This window comes from Canis lupus, chromosome 31 (assembly GCF_048164855.1).
Source record: "Canis lupus baileyi chromosome 31, mCanLup2.hap1, whole genome shotgun sequence".
Classification (NCBI taxonomy): domain Eukaryota; kingdom Metazoa; phylum Chordata; class Mammalia; order Carnivora; family Canidae; genus Canis; species Canis lupus.
Window position 1 is genome coordinate 19,324,926 of NC_132868.1, and position 16,462 is coordinate 19,341,387.

Consider the following 16,462-nt stretch of genomic DNA (forward strand, 5'->3'; position numbering starts at 1 on the left):
GCATGGAGCCTGCTTCTCCCTCTGCCTGTGTCTCTGCCTCTCTCTCTCTCTCTCTCTCTCTCTCTCTCTCTCTGTGTGAGTATCATAAATAAATAAAAATTAAAAAAAAAAAAAAGTATCTTGCCCAATTACATGAGCTTAGCAAATGTTTTCTCCCAGTCTAGTTTGTCTTTAAAGACTAATAGTTTTCCTCTAAGATATCGCTCACAAGTGACTGTTCTAGGTTAGTTTTACTATGTATAATGTAAGCCTTTTCAAGATGTGAATTCAAGTCTTTATTTTAAGAAAGTTTTCTTGAATTACAGATTTAAATGCTTTTTCTACTTCATTATTTTATATTTCATCTTAAACTGCAATTATTTGTATATTGTGTTTTCTTTACCTTCTATGTTTGTCACCTTTTCTCTCATCTCTTTTACTTCCTTTTTAATTAAAAAAAATTTTTTTTAAATTTTTTTTTTTACTTTTTAATTTAAATTTATTTTTTTAGTTCTTTTCACTTATGTTTTCTATTTCTCTTACTTTACTTGTGGTCATATCTTCTCTCCCTCGGGTGGCTTATATGCCTTTGTGCTTCACAGACTGTGTGTGTTATTCTCCATTAGGACATTGTTGCCTGTTATTCTGCTCACCAAGCATTATATAATTCAAAGCATCTTTGTGAAATGATTATGTTTTAACAGTGATATGCCATGTTAGTGGCAGCTGTTAACTTTAATCAAAATATGTCATAATGTATATCATCATATTCATACTGTGGTATATCATCACTTAATTATGTGTATAGAAGTAAACTTTCAGTATCTGTTTCAAAGCAGTGAATACATGCTGCCAAAAGGAAAATGACTGAGAAATTCTTTTTTACTAGCTGTCATTGCTGTTGCTTTTTAATACATATGTTAATTCTCCATGATTTGGTGTTTTAGTTGAATAGCATTTGTATTAGCAGGTATTAGGTTTTATTTGTATATGCAGAGTGACATCTCTCTTTCGCAAGCTGGGGTGGGGTGGAGGTGGAGGTATGTGTTTGTGTCAGTGTGTTCATGTGTGTTGTTTTTGTAAACCTGAAGATAGAACTGAGAGACTTTCTAGTTCATCTCTCTGTCTTTAGGCAGGGTAATATTTAACCCACTTAAACATTGAAATCTCTTCTGTTTGAGTTTCCAGATTGAGAGTTCCTACAGTCTCCTTGGTAACTCATCTCAGCATTTTTCAACGAACTGGCAGCAAAGTAGTCTAGTTGAAGAAAGTTTTTAAAAAAGAAAAGATTTTATTTTTTTGTCATTAAGTAGACAAATGAGCATTCATTTGTGTAAAGCACTTAGCGTGTGTCAGGAAAGGGGAAGGAAGGGCATGCTAATTGAAGAACAGCATGAGCAGAGGTATTTGGCAGAAGTTGGGGGAAGTTCAGAGCCCATTTGGTTTGAATGTAACCGTGATGTAGTCTTGAAAGTTCATAGCTTTAATTAATTTTTAATGGAATAATGTATAGTTATTTTTTAGGAAAATAAGCAGTAAATTATTGCTATATGGATTTAAACATTTGTAAGACCCACATGTGCTAAGTGGAAACCCTGGGAAAGATCTTCGTCTTTCATCATTTTTATTATTTAATACATAATTTCATTTAGATTTTTTTGGTAGTGAACAAATTTTAATTCTTTCATATATGCATTTTATAGGTATTAGGTATTTTTAGAATCTGACTCTGTCATTTACTTTGGTGCATGTTCTGTTCAAAATGTATTTGGCTCTATTTGCACAGGGACATAAAATTAAAAGTGCTGTACTTGGCAGTGTTTTGAAATAAGATACCTAGTCCTTGTGTGTAGGCTTGAGGATTTTAACATTGTGACAGTTTTACCATAATTTTTAGAAAATATCTATCATAGAACATAATTTTTTTAAGTTGTCATGGAAATGATGAAAGTTATTTTTCATGAAAGTTAGTAAGCTGTACTTCAGTTATTATTTCCAAGTAGCATTAAATGGAATGATGGCAGAGTATGTAACGTAGTTCATCTCAAAGCCTTGTTCACAAATTGCCTCCTGCCATTAGTGTTTTTTCTTTTTTCATTGCCTATAAACTTTCTCAGATCACTCTTTGGTTATATGATAGTTGCTATAATTTTATGCTTGTTATTTATTTTTAAAGTCCCAGAATACCATATAATAATAAGTGCTATAGCTTTCTACCTAACTTGCTAAAAGCAGCTTATTATTTAAAGGTATGTAAGGAAAAATCTGATAAGGGATGGTTATCTTATTTGGGATTTTATCTAACTATTAATAAGAATTTAGTGTCGTTTCATTTCAAAATTTGCAGATAATAATAATTTTTAAAATTTTCTTCCTATTAGACTTTTGAAGATTTTAAAAATGACAAGCAAGCTGTAGAATATCAACAACGAATTGTGGATATTTTGTTGAAAGTAAGTATTCAAAAAAAAGAGTAAGTATTCAGAGAATAGATGTTTATTTATTTATTTTTAGGGAGAAGGTTGCAGAGGGAGAGGGGGAGAGAGAATCTTAAGTAGGCTCCATGCCCAATGCGGAGCCTGACACAGGGCTCAATCTCACGACTTTGAGATCATGACTTGACCAAAATCAAGAGTCATGCTTATTAACCTGCTAAGCCACCCAGGCACCCTTGTATTGATGTTTATTTTAAGAACATTGAATTGTTTTAGAGCAAGTTCTAAAATAATCTAATTTAAAATTAAATTTAAAAATTTTATTGTGATATCTTTGTCTTCCAAACCTGAATGAAATACTTATCATTCTTTCAAAAAAAATTAATGTATCTCAGCTATAGACTAGATATAAGAATACAGGATACTACTGAGAAATACATATTGTGGTAATTGCTATATTAGTATGATTATGTGAAATAATGATGACTAACTTCAGAATGCTTTGAGAAAATAATTAATGTGAAGAATCTTCTTCCATCTCACACCAGCATTGCTGTGTTACTTAGGTGGTGCTGTAGGTCGACCATGGCACTGAAATGATGGGTAACACTTCAGAATGATTAGAGAGGCACACAGAGATGATCATCTCAGTTTAAATCTAACTAGATTCAGTCCAAAGTTATTTTGAGATCCATGCTGCTGCTAATGAATGAATGCAGAGACAAATTCTTTTCCTTTCCATCTGCACAGCTTGAACCAGGCCAGTTTCTTCTTGTAGTTGAAATCTTTAGAACTTTTTTGTCCTGTTCATTTGGCTATAAAATGGAGATTTCCTCCTCTTAGTGAATTTTAGATCATTTTGGACAAGAGACCAAAAATAAAATGTTCTCTAATTGGGTGTGACGTTAATCTATTACATTTATAATAGTTTTTTATAATTTTCAAAACACATTTATGTACATTATCTTATTTGAGCTATTTATTGACCTTGTAGGATAGGCAGTGATGAATATGAGAATAGGATCACTAAGCCCCCAAATAATGCCAGTTTGATCCAGGTGGGTGGTGTGGAGAATGTTTACTTGGGCTTACTAAATGGTCTCCCTATACCTAATCTTGTCCTCCTTTAATTTGTGATCTTGCCTTTCCTTTATTCTTCTGTGGCTCCCTGTTGGATTAGTTGGAATTAAGTTCCACTGTGAGAGAAATTCAAAATAACAATTGTTGAATGATGATGGGAATTTATTTTTCTCATAAAAGTCTGGAGGTAGGCAACCTGTTCTAGTAGAGTGGCTTCACAAACTTATCATGGATGCAGATGCCTTCTGCTTTAACTGTTGTTATTCTGAGTACATGGGGTTTTTTTCATCCAAAATACCTGCTTGGGTTCCAGCCATCCTCTCTACATTCTAGCCAGTCTGAATGCAGAAAGAGATGAAGAGAGTTCCCTCTCTTTAAATAGACTTTTTAGAAGTTGTATACTATAATTTAGCTTAGAACATGTTGATCAGAACTTAGATATATTGCTTCTCAGCTACTAAGACTGAGAAATGTACTCTGTATCTGTATTATGGTGACCATGTGTTTGGCCTAAAATGAGGAGCTTTGTTTCTAAGTTAGGAGGGAAGAACAGATGTTGGAGGAGCACAAATACTAGTTTCTGCCATACTCATCTGAAGTTGTTTTTACATGGCATCCAAGATCCTTCTGTATTTTCTGGTCCCTGATTACTTTCTATAACTGCTCTCCTCGCCTACTCCTACCACACAACTCTGTGACACACACACTGTCTGTATTATGAGCTTCTCAACCATATTAAATTATTGCAATTCACTGAACTTTCTGTGTTATCTTTATGTCTTACATTCTTTGTGTGTGTGTGTTTTCATCTTATCATGCCTTTCCTTCCCTTTCTCTGCCTGGCAAATTCCTAACCATTTTTTAAGACATAACTCAAATATGATCATATCATCCATGAGAAACTCTTTTAGAATCCTTTCCACACTTTCAGTTTGATGTGTTGCCCCTTCTCTGTGTTCATACAACACTGTATGCTATACATGGCACGCTGTATGGTCATTGTTTACATGTATATTCTCCTGCCTGGAGTTGAGTTTCCTGTAAGCTGAGACTATGAGGAATTTGTAGATGTATCATTGTTTTAACATGTCCAGAATATGTCCAGCACAATGCCTGCATGCTGGTAGGTGTTCAAGACATGTTTGTAAGTCAGTTGAATGGGAATTTGAGTTTAAAACTATACCAAGTTGGAGGAACAATTCAAATGAAAAGAATAATGCTCCACGAAGTACTTAAACTATTACAATTTGTGAATTGCTATCCCTGTATATTGTTTTGATATTTGATATCATTTACCTTGGGTCAATGTAGAATGAACCTTTGAGATTATTTTCTGATTTCTGATGAGAGAGTTTACTAACAAGTGTGCTGCTGACAGAGGCAGTGAAAATAGGAATGTAGGCAATGACCAGAGAACATTGGATGAGCATCAAAAATAGAGTGATACAATGTGTGCTGAATGGCTAGAGACATAGAAGTAAAAAGCCATTAATTTGTGACTTTGTATAAAATTGCTCAGAAAATTTTGTAAGCATGGTCCCTGAAGTAGGTAAGAGGAAATGAAGAGACACCAGGATTTCCAGGATGGTAACCATCAGACACTTGGTGAGGTGGCGAGGGAATTGGCTGAGAGTTAAAACTGTTTTTTTCAAAAGATGTTTCTAGGATGAGATGGTTAAACAGTTCATACCTGGAGAGTAAAAGGGAGGGTGAAAGCAGAGAGGAGCCCTAGTTGGGTCCAAAAGTTGAGTCCTCGGGAAGCCCCTGCACATTGAAAGGGAGTGGTGACTGAGTATTTTAAAGCTACAGAGAGCTCTTTGTAGTGGATCCGTTGAAATTTAGATACACACAGAGATTATGAGTATTCTCATGCTCTGGTAAGGATGAATTATGCACTTGAGGAAACCATGGTTGCTAGACTAAAGCAGGACAAGTTAAAGAACGGAATACACTACTAGCAGAGTAAGAGGAGAGGCCGAAAGCTGGACCGCAAGGGACTGTTTTACAAAAGGAGCAATCTTACACTTGATCTTTGAATGAAAGTGGGAGGGGGGTCTTAGGACCCACAGTAGACCAGTTTGTTGTTCAGCTAATACCAGACAATACCTGATCTTCCTTCCCAGTATGCTTCACTCTCTTTCTTTGCTGATGGCATCATCATTGGACCTGCCTGTCAGGCTCAAGTGTGTCATTGTTTATTCCTCTGTTAGCCACAGTTTTCCACACAGGTAAATAAATCCTTGTCCTGTTGCCGCTCTCTTCGCAGTGCCTTTTGCTCCTGTTCCTGCTTCTGTTTTCATGATCTCTGCCCTGGTTCAGACCCCTTTGTCTCTCCTTTGGACGTCTGCAGTCAGCTGCAACTTGCCTGGGCTCTTTCCCTTTTAATTCTTCCTCGTGTGATTTTATCCTGTTCACTGCCAGCTGGATACTTTTCCTAGGCACCATGCTGCTCACGATCAACTTTCCTGGTTGAACATTTTCAGTAGCTCCCCAGTCTTTTGTGGACTAAACTCTAGATTCCTTGGGATGACATTCAAGGCCTCATCTTTTCAATCTGATTTCTCCTTTCTTCTAATGCATGGGGCTGCATTATAGTGGAACACATGGTCTTCAAACACACTTGTGTTTTTCTGTGTCCATGCTTTTGCTCACACTCTTCTCCCTGCCTGGATTACTCTCTCTTTCCTGACATTTCCCTACTTTTCTTGTTTCTTTTCAAATTCCCTCTCTAATTTTCCCCACTGTGCTTTCATAGCCACATATATATATATATATATTAATATATAATAATATTATGACTAATACTTAGCATAATGTCCATCTATGTTGTTGCACATGGTAAGATTTCATTCCTTTTTGTGGCTGAGTAATATTCCACTGTGTGTATGTGTGTGCACCATTTTTTTTCCACCTCTTTATCTATAGATGGAATTTAGGCTGCTTCCATATCTTGGCCATTTTAAGTAATGCTGCAGTAAACATAAGGGTGCATATATCTTTCTGAATTAGTGTTTTTATTTTCTTCAGATAGATACTTAGAGATGGAATTCCTGCATCATACTATTTTCAGTTTTTTGAGGACCCTCCATACCGTTTTCCGCAGTGGCTGCATCAGTTAAATTTCCTGACAGTGCCTGCTTAACGCTTGTTATTTCTTGTCTTTCTGATACTTGCCATTCTGACAGGTGTGAGTATTCATGGTATCTCATTGTGGTTTTAACTTGCGTTTCCTCGGTGATTAGTGATATTGAACATCTTTTCCTGTGCCTTCAGGTTACCTTACTTTTAGACCTCAGAACAACTCTGTTCTTTCTGTGTTGATAGGTAGCTTTTGGGTAGAGTTACTTAAATTTATTATTTTTTAAAGATTTTATTTATTTATTTGACAGTGAGAGGGAGCACAAGCAGGTAGAGCAGCAGGCAGAGGGAGAGGGAAACAGGCTTCCCATTGAACAGGGAGCCTGACATGGGTGTCGATTGTAGGACCCCAGGATCAGAAGCTGAGCCGAAGACAGACACTTAACTGACTGAGCCACCCAGGGGCCCTGAGGGTTACTTAAATTTAATTTAAATTTAACTTTAAATAAAAAAATAAATAAATAAATAAATTTAACTTTAGTAGGGTTCTCTTTTAAGAATTCCAAAGGAAAACATGATTAATATTTTTTTTGAAATCCACCTCTAACAATTCAGTTCTCATCCAAATTGTGCCTAGAAATATGCCCAAAAAACACTAAAATGTTTTCCTTTCAGAATATGAAAGTAGTTTGTGCTCCTTCTCTAAATGGCATTGAATTGAATTGTTGCACAGCCTATAAAAGAATCTTTTCATGAGTCTTCAGTAATGAGGCTTCCCTCCCACCTTTCTGATGGTATAATTTTGTATCAAACCAGATGGTATATTGAATAAATAAATGGTCTGTTTTGCTCACCAGGTTATGGTGGAGAATTCTGATTTTACTCCCTCACAAGTAGGGTGTCTCTTTACATTCCTTGCCCGGCAGCTTGCAAAGCCTGACAATACCTTATTTGTAAACAGAACCCTTTTTGATCAGGTGAGTGTCTTTAATGATGAGAATTATTTTTATTCTGTTTATCGATCAGAAAAATTCACTGGATTATACATTTTCTTAATATAATTGCCTAGTGGGTAAATGTCTTATTAGGTAGGATGCTGTTCAGGTTTTAATTTGGATTAAATTAGTTGTGGTTTTTGTTTTGTTTTGTTTTTTAATGTTGTATCTGGGTAGTATGACTTTACCTAGTAGCTTGGTATCTTGGGAGTATGGCTTGTGGAGATTGGTTTATAGAGATTTTATTCTCTCAGTTTTTCTCTTGCTCTAAATTGCTTAGAATTCTTTGCTCAAGAATTTTTCAGTTTAAGAATTCATGCATCTCATTGGTAGCACATCTATGATGTTGGTCACTGGAAGAGGGATCACTTTTAGAAAGTCTGAATTTCCTTATAAATGACTTTGAAGATATCTCCTAATACCAATTAAATATCTCCACGTATCCACAGGCAAAGAAAACACTTTCTGTCTGGAGAAAGTTACCAATAATGACTAGCATTTATTGAGCACTTCATAATACTAGGCTCTGTTCCAGGGTTTTATATGAATGTGTTAACTCAGAGGTCCCCCAGCAGCCCTGAAATTGATATTGTTGTTACCCTCTATTCTGAAAATGAGGAAAGCTAAATCCTGGACAGGTTAATTCACTCGTTCAAGTTCATACTTAGTAAGTGTTATTATTTGCTATAAGTGTTGTTACTAAGTATTTATGAGGTGAAACTCAAATTCAAGTGGCCTGACTCTTAAAGTCCATGCTTTGCCTGGTCCATGGTATCAGGGATCTTAAGGTTAAGATATGCAGATGGCACTGCCTTCCCACCATGTTTCTGAATAGTAAAGATAAGATGCATATTAAGTTGTTAGCAACTTGAGCCTGCTGTGCCATGTTATAGGCCAGGTGGTTGGGAAGATACCATATATCTGTGGTATGTGTTATGGCCAAGTGTGAATGAATTGATATAGGATAGTTACTGTTTTCATTACTACAGTGTTATGGCATGCATGCTAGTATCCAATAAAAAAAATACCTTTTCTTTGACCAGGTCCTTGAATTCCTCTGCAGTCCTGATGATGACTCCCGACACTCTGAAAGACAGCAGGTATGAACTACTGGAACTCTTTTTGCTGAAGAATGGGAAAGAGGACAGAATAAACTAGAAAGAACCTTTCTTAGCTAGACCTCATAAAACATAAGGAGAAAGTAGCTTTTGCCAAACCCTAATACTAAGTTAGATAGTGGCAACCAGAAAATAGTGTGGATGGTTGTTTGAGGTTCGATTGTAAAGAATTTATATCAAACTAAATTCCTAGACAGACTAGACTTGTCTTGCATTCATCATGACATCAAAGAATTATTCATCCTTCTCCATGAAGTAGCAGCAGTTGGCACCTGCGGGATCCTGCTTTCCACTGGGGCCATTTATCTGATAACCACTCCTAACTGCTATGGCTCTGAACCAGAAAGGCTGCAGGATCCTGAGTATTGGGACATTCAACTTCAGGGAGTGTTCTATAGCCCACTGCATTAGGGCACCATCTCTGGAGACTGGACTTCATCTGTCCCTTCACTAATCACTAGGAGATTGTAACTGATTATCACTTCTTTCCACTTAGGCCACTTTCTTGAGGGTCTGTTCCTAGAGTAGGATTCTTTGAAAGCTTATCCATTATAATTGTGAGCACTAAGAGAGCCTATTTAAAATTGATGGGCAGAGTTTGTCAGATAAGCAAGCTACAAAATAAAAGTACTTTGAGAGCAACACTGGTCTTTTTTATGATGAGAGTACACAGCTGGGAGGTTGAGACTCCGATAAAGAACATAGGAGAGCAACAGTGACCCTTTTCTCCACACAGCTGTGGTCCAGTGGTTGCTGTAGACTAGCTTAGGGAAGAGAACAGCTGCTAAAATTTTGGTTATCTCAAATTGTATTGAAGACAAATAATAATATGGACCTCTCACTTTGTCCTTGTTTCTCTGTTGGCAGGAAAAGTGGATCATGGTATGCATGGTGTTGCTATATAAAATGATAAACACTTTTAATATAACTAAATTAAACAGAAATAAAACACAGATCTAAATAAAAAACTTTAAAAAGTACTCCTCCTATAGTAATGCTCTATTTTTGGGAGTCCACTTTGAGACTATCTAGGTTTGTTTTTTTTCTCAGCTCATTTGAGAAATACAGAAAACTTACGAGTTGTAGATCAAGTTCGACACTAAGATTAGAACCCACTTCCATCCCTTCTAATCCAGCACTCTTGAATCATGTGTAACATACACAAATTTGTGTCTCCAGTATTTTTGAGTGTTTTCTGATGGTATGCTGATCAAATTTTAATAGGTGATTCCCCAGATTTAGTTCCCAGGTTTAGATATTAATGTTAGTTGATATTTTCAATATTTAAATGAATAAGATGAAGGCACAACAACGAAAACATGAGAGAATGTCACACATTCGTCAGTGAAGTAACTTCTTCACTCAGTTCTTGAATACTGGAAAAATAATTCCTTAGTTTTTTTGTGCTAGTCACAGTGTAATGACGATGATATGCACACTTTTAAATTTGATTGCCTTATTTCTATCACTCTCTTACACAGGGATTGGCAGTTTTGCTCTGTAAAGGGCCAAAGACTAAATATTTTAGGTTTTGTGGGGCACAGAGGCTCTGTGTCACATATTCTTCTTTTTGTTTTTATTTTATACCCCTTTAAAGATATAACAACACCTGATTTTTTACAGCATTTGCTAATTTCCATAGCGTAAACACTCCCACCACAACTGATTTGCGCCTACCAATATGATATTACTGAACATAGAATTGGAAAGGGATGCCCTTTATCACACCCTTATATAATTCCACCATATAGGTGCAGTAATTAACCTCAAGAGCATACATAGTAAAATTTAGTAAAATAGTAAGTGGTGAGTTTTGAGTATTATTTTTAATTTAATGTATTGTAAGTTTATATAATTTTTACCAATTGCTGCGTTTAACAACTGGCTTACACAATTCCTAAAAATTTAATAGTCAGCTCTGTTGAGTTGGTTCCAGCAACTGGCTCCAGCAATGGCATTTTTATTATCTTATTTCCAAATTGAGATTTGCTGTAGATGGATTTACTCCATGGTTCCATATAACAGTACGTTATAGTGCTCAGAATGGACTGAATTGGGGTTCTGAAAAGTAAAGTATGGATACGTTTCATTTCTTCTCCCCCTTTTTGTCTTTCTTTAACTTGAAAGTAATCAGTTTCCTGTATTAGAAAGATACTTTGTTAAATGATTTCCTGAAGTTCTGGAAGGGTCATGTTACTTTGGATTTTTTTTTTTTTTTTAAGATTGTATTTATTCATGAGAGACACATAGAGAGGCAGAAACATAGACAGAGGGAGAAGCAGGCTCCTCACAGGGAGCCTGATGTGGGACTTGATTCCCAGACCAGGATCACGCCCTGAGCCAAAGGCAGACGCTCAACCACTGAGCCGCCCAGGCCTCCCTTTACTTTGGATCTTGAACCTAAATTTAAGAGAAAGCCTTCTCATATTGTTCTAATGACTATGTAATGGTTCTATTATATTTTGAGATTTAAAAATACTGATGATTCAATCTCAACACCCTAGTCCATTTTTTTTCCCATCTACTTGATGTGGTCAAAATTAATTATATGAACCCTAGTGTTTTTGTGGTAAAATCTATACACCATAAAATTTATTTTAACCATTTTAAGTGTATGATTCAGTGGCTTTAAGTATATCTCACTGTTGTGTGACCATTATCACCATACATCTTCAGAACTTTATCTTTCTGAACTGAGCCTCTGTATCTGTTAAACAATAACTCCACATAACCACCGTCCTCAGCCCTTGACAGCTACCATTCTACTTTTTATCTCTATGAATTGACTACTTTGGGTACTTCATATAAATGGAATTATATAGTATCTGTCCTTTTGTGACTGGCTTATTTTACTTAGCATGTTTTTAAGTTCATCCATCTTACAGCATGTGTCAGAATTTCATTCTCTTTTAAGGCTGAATAATATTCCATTATAGAATTTGAGGAATATCCATTCCTCCATTAATGAACATTTAGGTTGTTTCCAGCTTTTGGCTCTTGTGAATAATGCTATGAGAAACCCCAGTGTTTAAATAGAGAAATTAATATGTAAACATGGATACTACCTGTGGACAATAGATTTTAAAGAACCATGAGGTATTAAAGCACCAGACAAATTATATGGACATTCTTGGCTTAGTGGACGGTTAATTAGATGTTCTAATAAGGCTTTATTTACACACACTGTGGCATTCCTTCTATGATTGAAAAAATAGAGCCATTTATCTTTTTATATAAGACTAAATTACAATATCACCAACATTATAATGATAGTTTTCTGGTACCTCATACATGGGAAAGCCAAGTGAAAACATCAAGTAATAAGACCAAACAAAAAGTTACGGTTTGTGTGGCTGAATGGACTCTTACGGAGCTAGTAAATAAAAGTAGATTCCAAAGTGTTTTTACTCATTTATTTTAAATGTTAAGGTCCTTTTAGAGTTGCTGCAAGCTGGAGGCATAGTTCAGTTTGAAGAGAGTCGGCTTATCCGGATGGCAGAAAAAGCAGAATTGTAAGTTGTTTTTAAGGCATACATTAATTGCCATATACTAGTTTTGACTTCTCTAACTGGAAGCCCATTCATGCACTGCCAATTTTTAATTAAGAAACCTGTGCAAAAAAAAAAAAAGAAAAAAGAAAAAAGAAAGAAACCTGTGCAAATAATAAAAAAAACCTAAATGCAAGTTTTTATCTTTCAAATAAAAATAAATAAATAAAAAGCTTTTGTCTTTCAAGTCTAAAATTAGTAACATTTGCAGAAATTAACAGTGAGTAAATTTGAAGTGCATGTACATTTTAGTATGAAAATGATGTAATCTTTTAATTTACATCTTATGATTTATTATTTTAGTTTTGTTTACTTAAAATTTCCATTATTTTATAGATTTTTGAGCCACCTTATTCATACATTTTTCTAAACAATGCGGAATTTAACATAGCAAATAAGATACAATATGTTAACAGTATTACTTATCTGATTTGTTCAATGTTGAATATTTGACATATTTGATTCTGAACAAACTTCATATAGTTGTTGACTAATAACTATCTTTGTGTGACATATTATTGTTGCTTTAACATTTATTTTGTACTCAGTTTCGAAATTTCTTAGAAACATAATATTCATATTCAGCAGCATTTTAATCTTGTATTTAGAGGAATGGCAGATACTCCTCTCCCTTAGATGCTGTAACTTCATTTTACAGTAGAAATCACATCTACTATATTCATTTTTCTTAATACTAACCTCTGTGAGCAAACTTTTTGAAACAGTAAACTAATAACTACCTGCCTGTTTGGTACTTTGAAGTTTTTCCTCTTATGTTCTAGCTATCAAATTTGTGAGTTTATGTATGAACGAGAACACCAATATGACAAAATAATCGATTGCTACTTACGTGACCCACTAAGGGAGGTGAGTTATGAGGCTGCTTTACCTTTTTTTCTTACTCAGTCCTCCCTTCCCCTTATTAAGTAGAACTATTAAGTACGGATAACTATTCAGTAGAAATGTTGGGTTATATGTTTGCTGATTTCAAGGTTTTTCTTCATTTATTCACCAGATTTTTGTAGAGTGCCTACCATTAGTATACATTGACCATTAAAATAGATATATTTTCTGCAGCGTTAGAACTTATAGTTCAGTGATGGAGATTTGACATAAGGAAACAAGATACTTAATTACAGATGTGATGAGTGTTTGAGAGAAGAAAATGGAGACAAACTTGAGAACATACTGGGAAAACTGACTTCTACAGAGCATCCAGGGAAGGAATCTCAGAGGAGGTGACATAGAGCTTGAGTTTTGGAATTTGAGATGAAGCCAGTCAAGCAGAGTCAATGAAAAGTATTCTAGGAGTGGGACCAGGATAATAGAGAAGGGCAATAGTGATGTGAAATGAAATTGGGAATGTGGACATGGTCGACCAAAGACAGAAGAAGTATGATATTCCCTCATTTGGTTAATGAAATTGAGACCAAAATTAATTGGGATGGATTTGCAACTTCCAAGAGTCTACCCTAAACATTAAACTTATTCTCTTTAGTGTCCATTTTCCAGCAGTTTAACTATTTACAAGTGGTTTACCATCTCTAAGTAACAGATGCTTACCAAGACTGGTACAGATAGTAGGTAGTGACTAAATATTGAATGAATGAATGAATGAATGAATGAATGAATGAATAAATAAGTTGTCTTGTGCTCTTCAGGAAGAAGTCTTTAACTATATTCACAATATATTATCCATTCCTGGACACAGTGCAGAGGAGAAGCAATCTGTATGGCAGAAAGCAATGGATCATATCGAGGTACTGATTCAACAAAACTTTTTAAACTTCCCCATTTGTATGGCTATCTCCCAAATTAAGTGTATGCTAACTAAGTAATAGCATATCATTAAGTTGATCTACTTGAGGATTAATGCCTTTTTCAGATTATTTATTTCACCTGATATTTCATCAAATCCATGTCATATACAATGTATTGTATTGTGACTTCTGAAAATAACTCATTCACTCAGCTGCATGACAAACTGGATTTAGTGGGTTTTTGGAACCTTAGAATGACTCAGAGTAGTATTGGTCTTCCTCCTCTAAAATGTGATAGGGAGCCATTCCTCTCAATCACCCAATGGAATTTTTACTGCAATGCGTTGTTCTCTTTCCTTTATTTTTCCATATATAATAGAATGACAGTTCTGATTTTGTTTATGCATGCTGTGTTACAAGAATGCAGGAGTTGACTTTAGAGCAAGAGCTTCTTTTTAAAAAACAAACTTATAGATGCCTAAATGAGGAGACTAATGCACGTGTGGTGAACACATGATCACAAATGCATTCTGAAGAGGACCCCCCAAATCAGTTCTCGTGTTCGTTTTCTTAGATTCATCATGTACACTGCACCTCAAAAACCAACAGTTAGCAGGTTTTTTTATTCTGTTTTATAGATCACTGATAATTGAAAAAAAAGTATAGTGAAAGATGCTGAGGTAATCCTAGTTTTGGAGAGAACAAATCTACAAAGTTTTTCTCCATGTAGCAAAGATCAGCTGATAGGGGAACTTCTGGTGAAAGGCTTAGAGATATAGTGAAAGATATGATTATTTAATATCTTTTTAAAAATATTATACATATGGAAAATGATAAGAAAGGATAAGCTCTGAAACTTTAAGGAAACTGCTTGTGATGTGAATTCTTTCTTCTAGTTCCTGATGGTTGTAAAGTTTAGAGAGATCAGAAATGTGAACAGCATCTTATATGAAACATGTGGTATGAAAGGTGGTATAGTCAGTCAGTAGATCTGTGGTCTGAAGTAATTGCTACACTTTTTCATCTGAAGGATTGAGAACATATATGTTATTTAATGTTACCATATTCCTGCTAACGATAAGGTGAATATATCTTGGTGGAAAAAACCCAGGAAAACCTTTCTCTATTTTCAGTTGTATCTTTTTTTCCTTTAATCATTTTGTATTCTTTTTCCTTTCATCATTCCCTTGTCTCCATAGTTACATTATGGCTTCTTCATTTCACTTCATCTGCATTATGCAGTAGTTTGAGCACATGGACTCCAGACATCTGAAAATGAAGCTTTGTCTCTGTATAATGTGAAACATGATGAATTAATCAATGAGTAAACAAATCACTCAGCAGAAAACTCATACTGGAGAATCAGGAAGTGTTTTTGCTGCACAACAATTATTTCTGCTGACTGTTTTCCCCACATCTGCACATTTTTTTCACCTTGAACTTTTTAATATCTCTTAAGGCCACAGTTAAAAATATATAGACTTTTTGTTGAAGAACTTCTGTGGCTTAAATTATGTGAATAAAATCAACTTTCAATGATTTGAAAGGTGGAGGGAAGTCCTCAATTTTCTGACAGTAGACACAGGTATATAGATTAGTGGTTCTTAACACTTTGAGGGTTATAGACCTCTTGGGTGAATCTCTTGAAAGATTTGGACCCATGACACATAATATTGTGCATATGCACAGATGCATAATTTTGCTTATAATTTCAGGGATCGCCTAAAAGCTATCCTTAGATTGGATCTGTGGATTCCAGGTAAAGAATCTCTAGTTCCAATGGTTTTTCCAGTATGGACAAAATATGTTTCATTAGATTTTTAAAAATATTTTTCATTTTGGGGCACCTGGGTGGTTCAGGTCACTTGAGCGTCCGACTCTTGATTTTGGTTCACCATGATCTCATGGGTGGTGAGATTGAATTCCCATGTCAGGCTGCACTCAGCAGGGAGTCTGCTTAAGTTCCCCCTCCCTCCCCCACTCGCTCTCTCTCGCACTCTCTCTCTCTCAAATAAATCTTTATTTTTCATTTGAAATACAGAAAACATCCCAAAGAGTGCATACAACAAATGTACAGTTTAATGACACATTTAAAAAAGCAAACATCCAAGGCCCAGATCAAGAAATTTAGTTATTTCCAATACCTTAGACTTTTTGTGTATATCCTTTCCTGATTACACTTTCTTGCCTTTCCTAATATGGCCAGGATCCTGGTTTTTCTGATAATGGCCTGCCTTTCTATATACTGCTACTGCACATATCTGCGTCTCTAAAAAGACATGTTTGTTTTGCCTTTTTCTCACCTTTACATAAATGGAGTTCTGCTCTTTGAAGTTTGTACATTTTGTTGTAGGTAGCTGTGGTTCATTTTAATTCTTGTATAGTATTCCATTTTTACAGTTATATTACAATTTAGTCATTTCTGCTGTTGGTGAACATTTCTATTTCTAGTTTTTGACTATTAAAAGT

The 16,462-nt window shown here is 35.2% G+C and overlaps 1 protein-coding gene and 1 long non-coding RNA gene across 7 annotated transcripts in view; one reads left to right on the plus strand and one right to left on the minus strand.

Annotated features, from left to right (window-relative positions):
- VPS8 (VPS8 subunit of CORVET complex) overlaps positions 1-16,462 on the plus strand; it is a 257,257-nt gene that overhangs the window by 122,868 nt on the left and 117,927 nt on the right. For all 5 annotated transcript variants that reach the window (XM_072807706.1, XM_072807710.1, XM_072807707.1 and 2 more), the window contains 6 exons: positions 2,361-2,432; positions 7,430-7,549; positions 8,611-8,667; positions 12,115-12,197; positions 13,016-13,100; positions 13,895-13,993. In XM_072807706.1, coding sequence (XP_072663807.1) covers positions 2,361-2,432; positions 7,430-7,549; positions 8,611-8,667; positions 12,115-12,197; positions 13,016-13,100; positions 13,895-13,993 — 516 coding nt within the window. The remainder of the gene's footprint in view (positions 1-2,360; positions 2,433-7,429; positions 7,550-8,610; positions 8,668-12,114; positions 12,198-13,015; positions 13,101-13,894; positions 13,994-16,462) is intronic.
- The window catches only part of LOC140622120 (uncharacterized), a 114,165-nt gene that overhangs the window by 64,435 nt on the left and 33,268 nt on the right, over positions 1-16,462 (minus strand). For both annotated transcript variants that reach the window (XR_012021821.1, XR_012021820.1), the window contains exon 3: positions 8,596-8,692. This is a non-coding gene — a long non-coding RNA (uncharacterized lncRNA). The remainder of the gene's footprint in view (positions 1-8,595; positions 8,693-16,462) is intronic.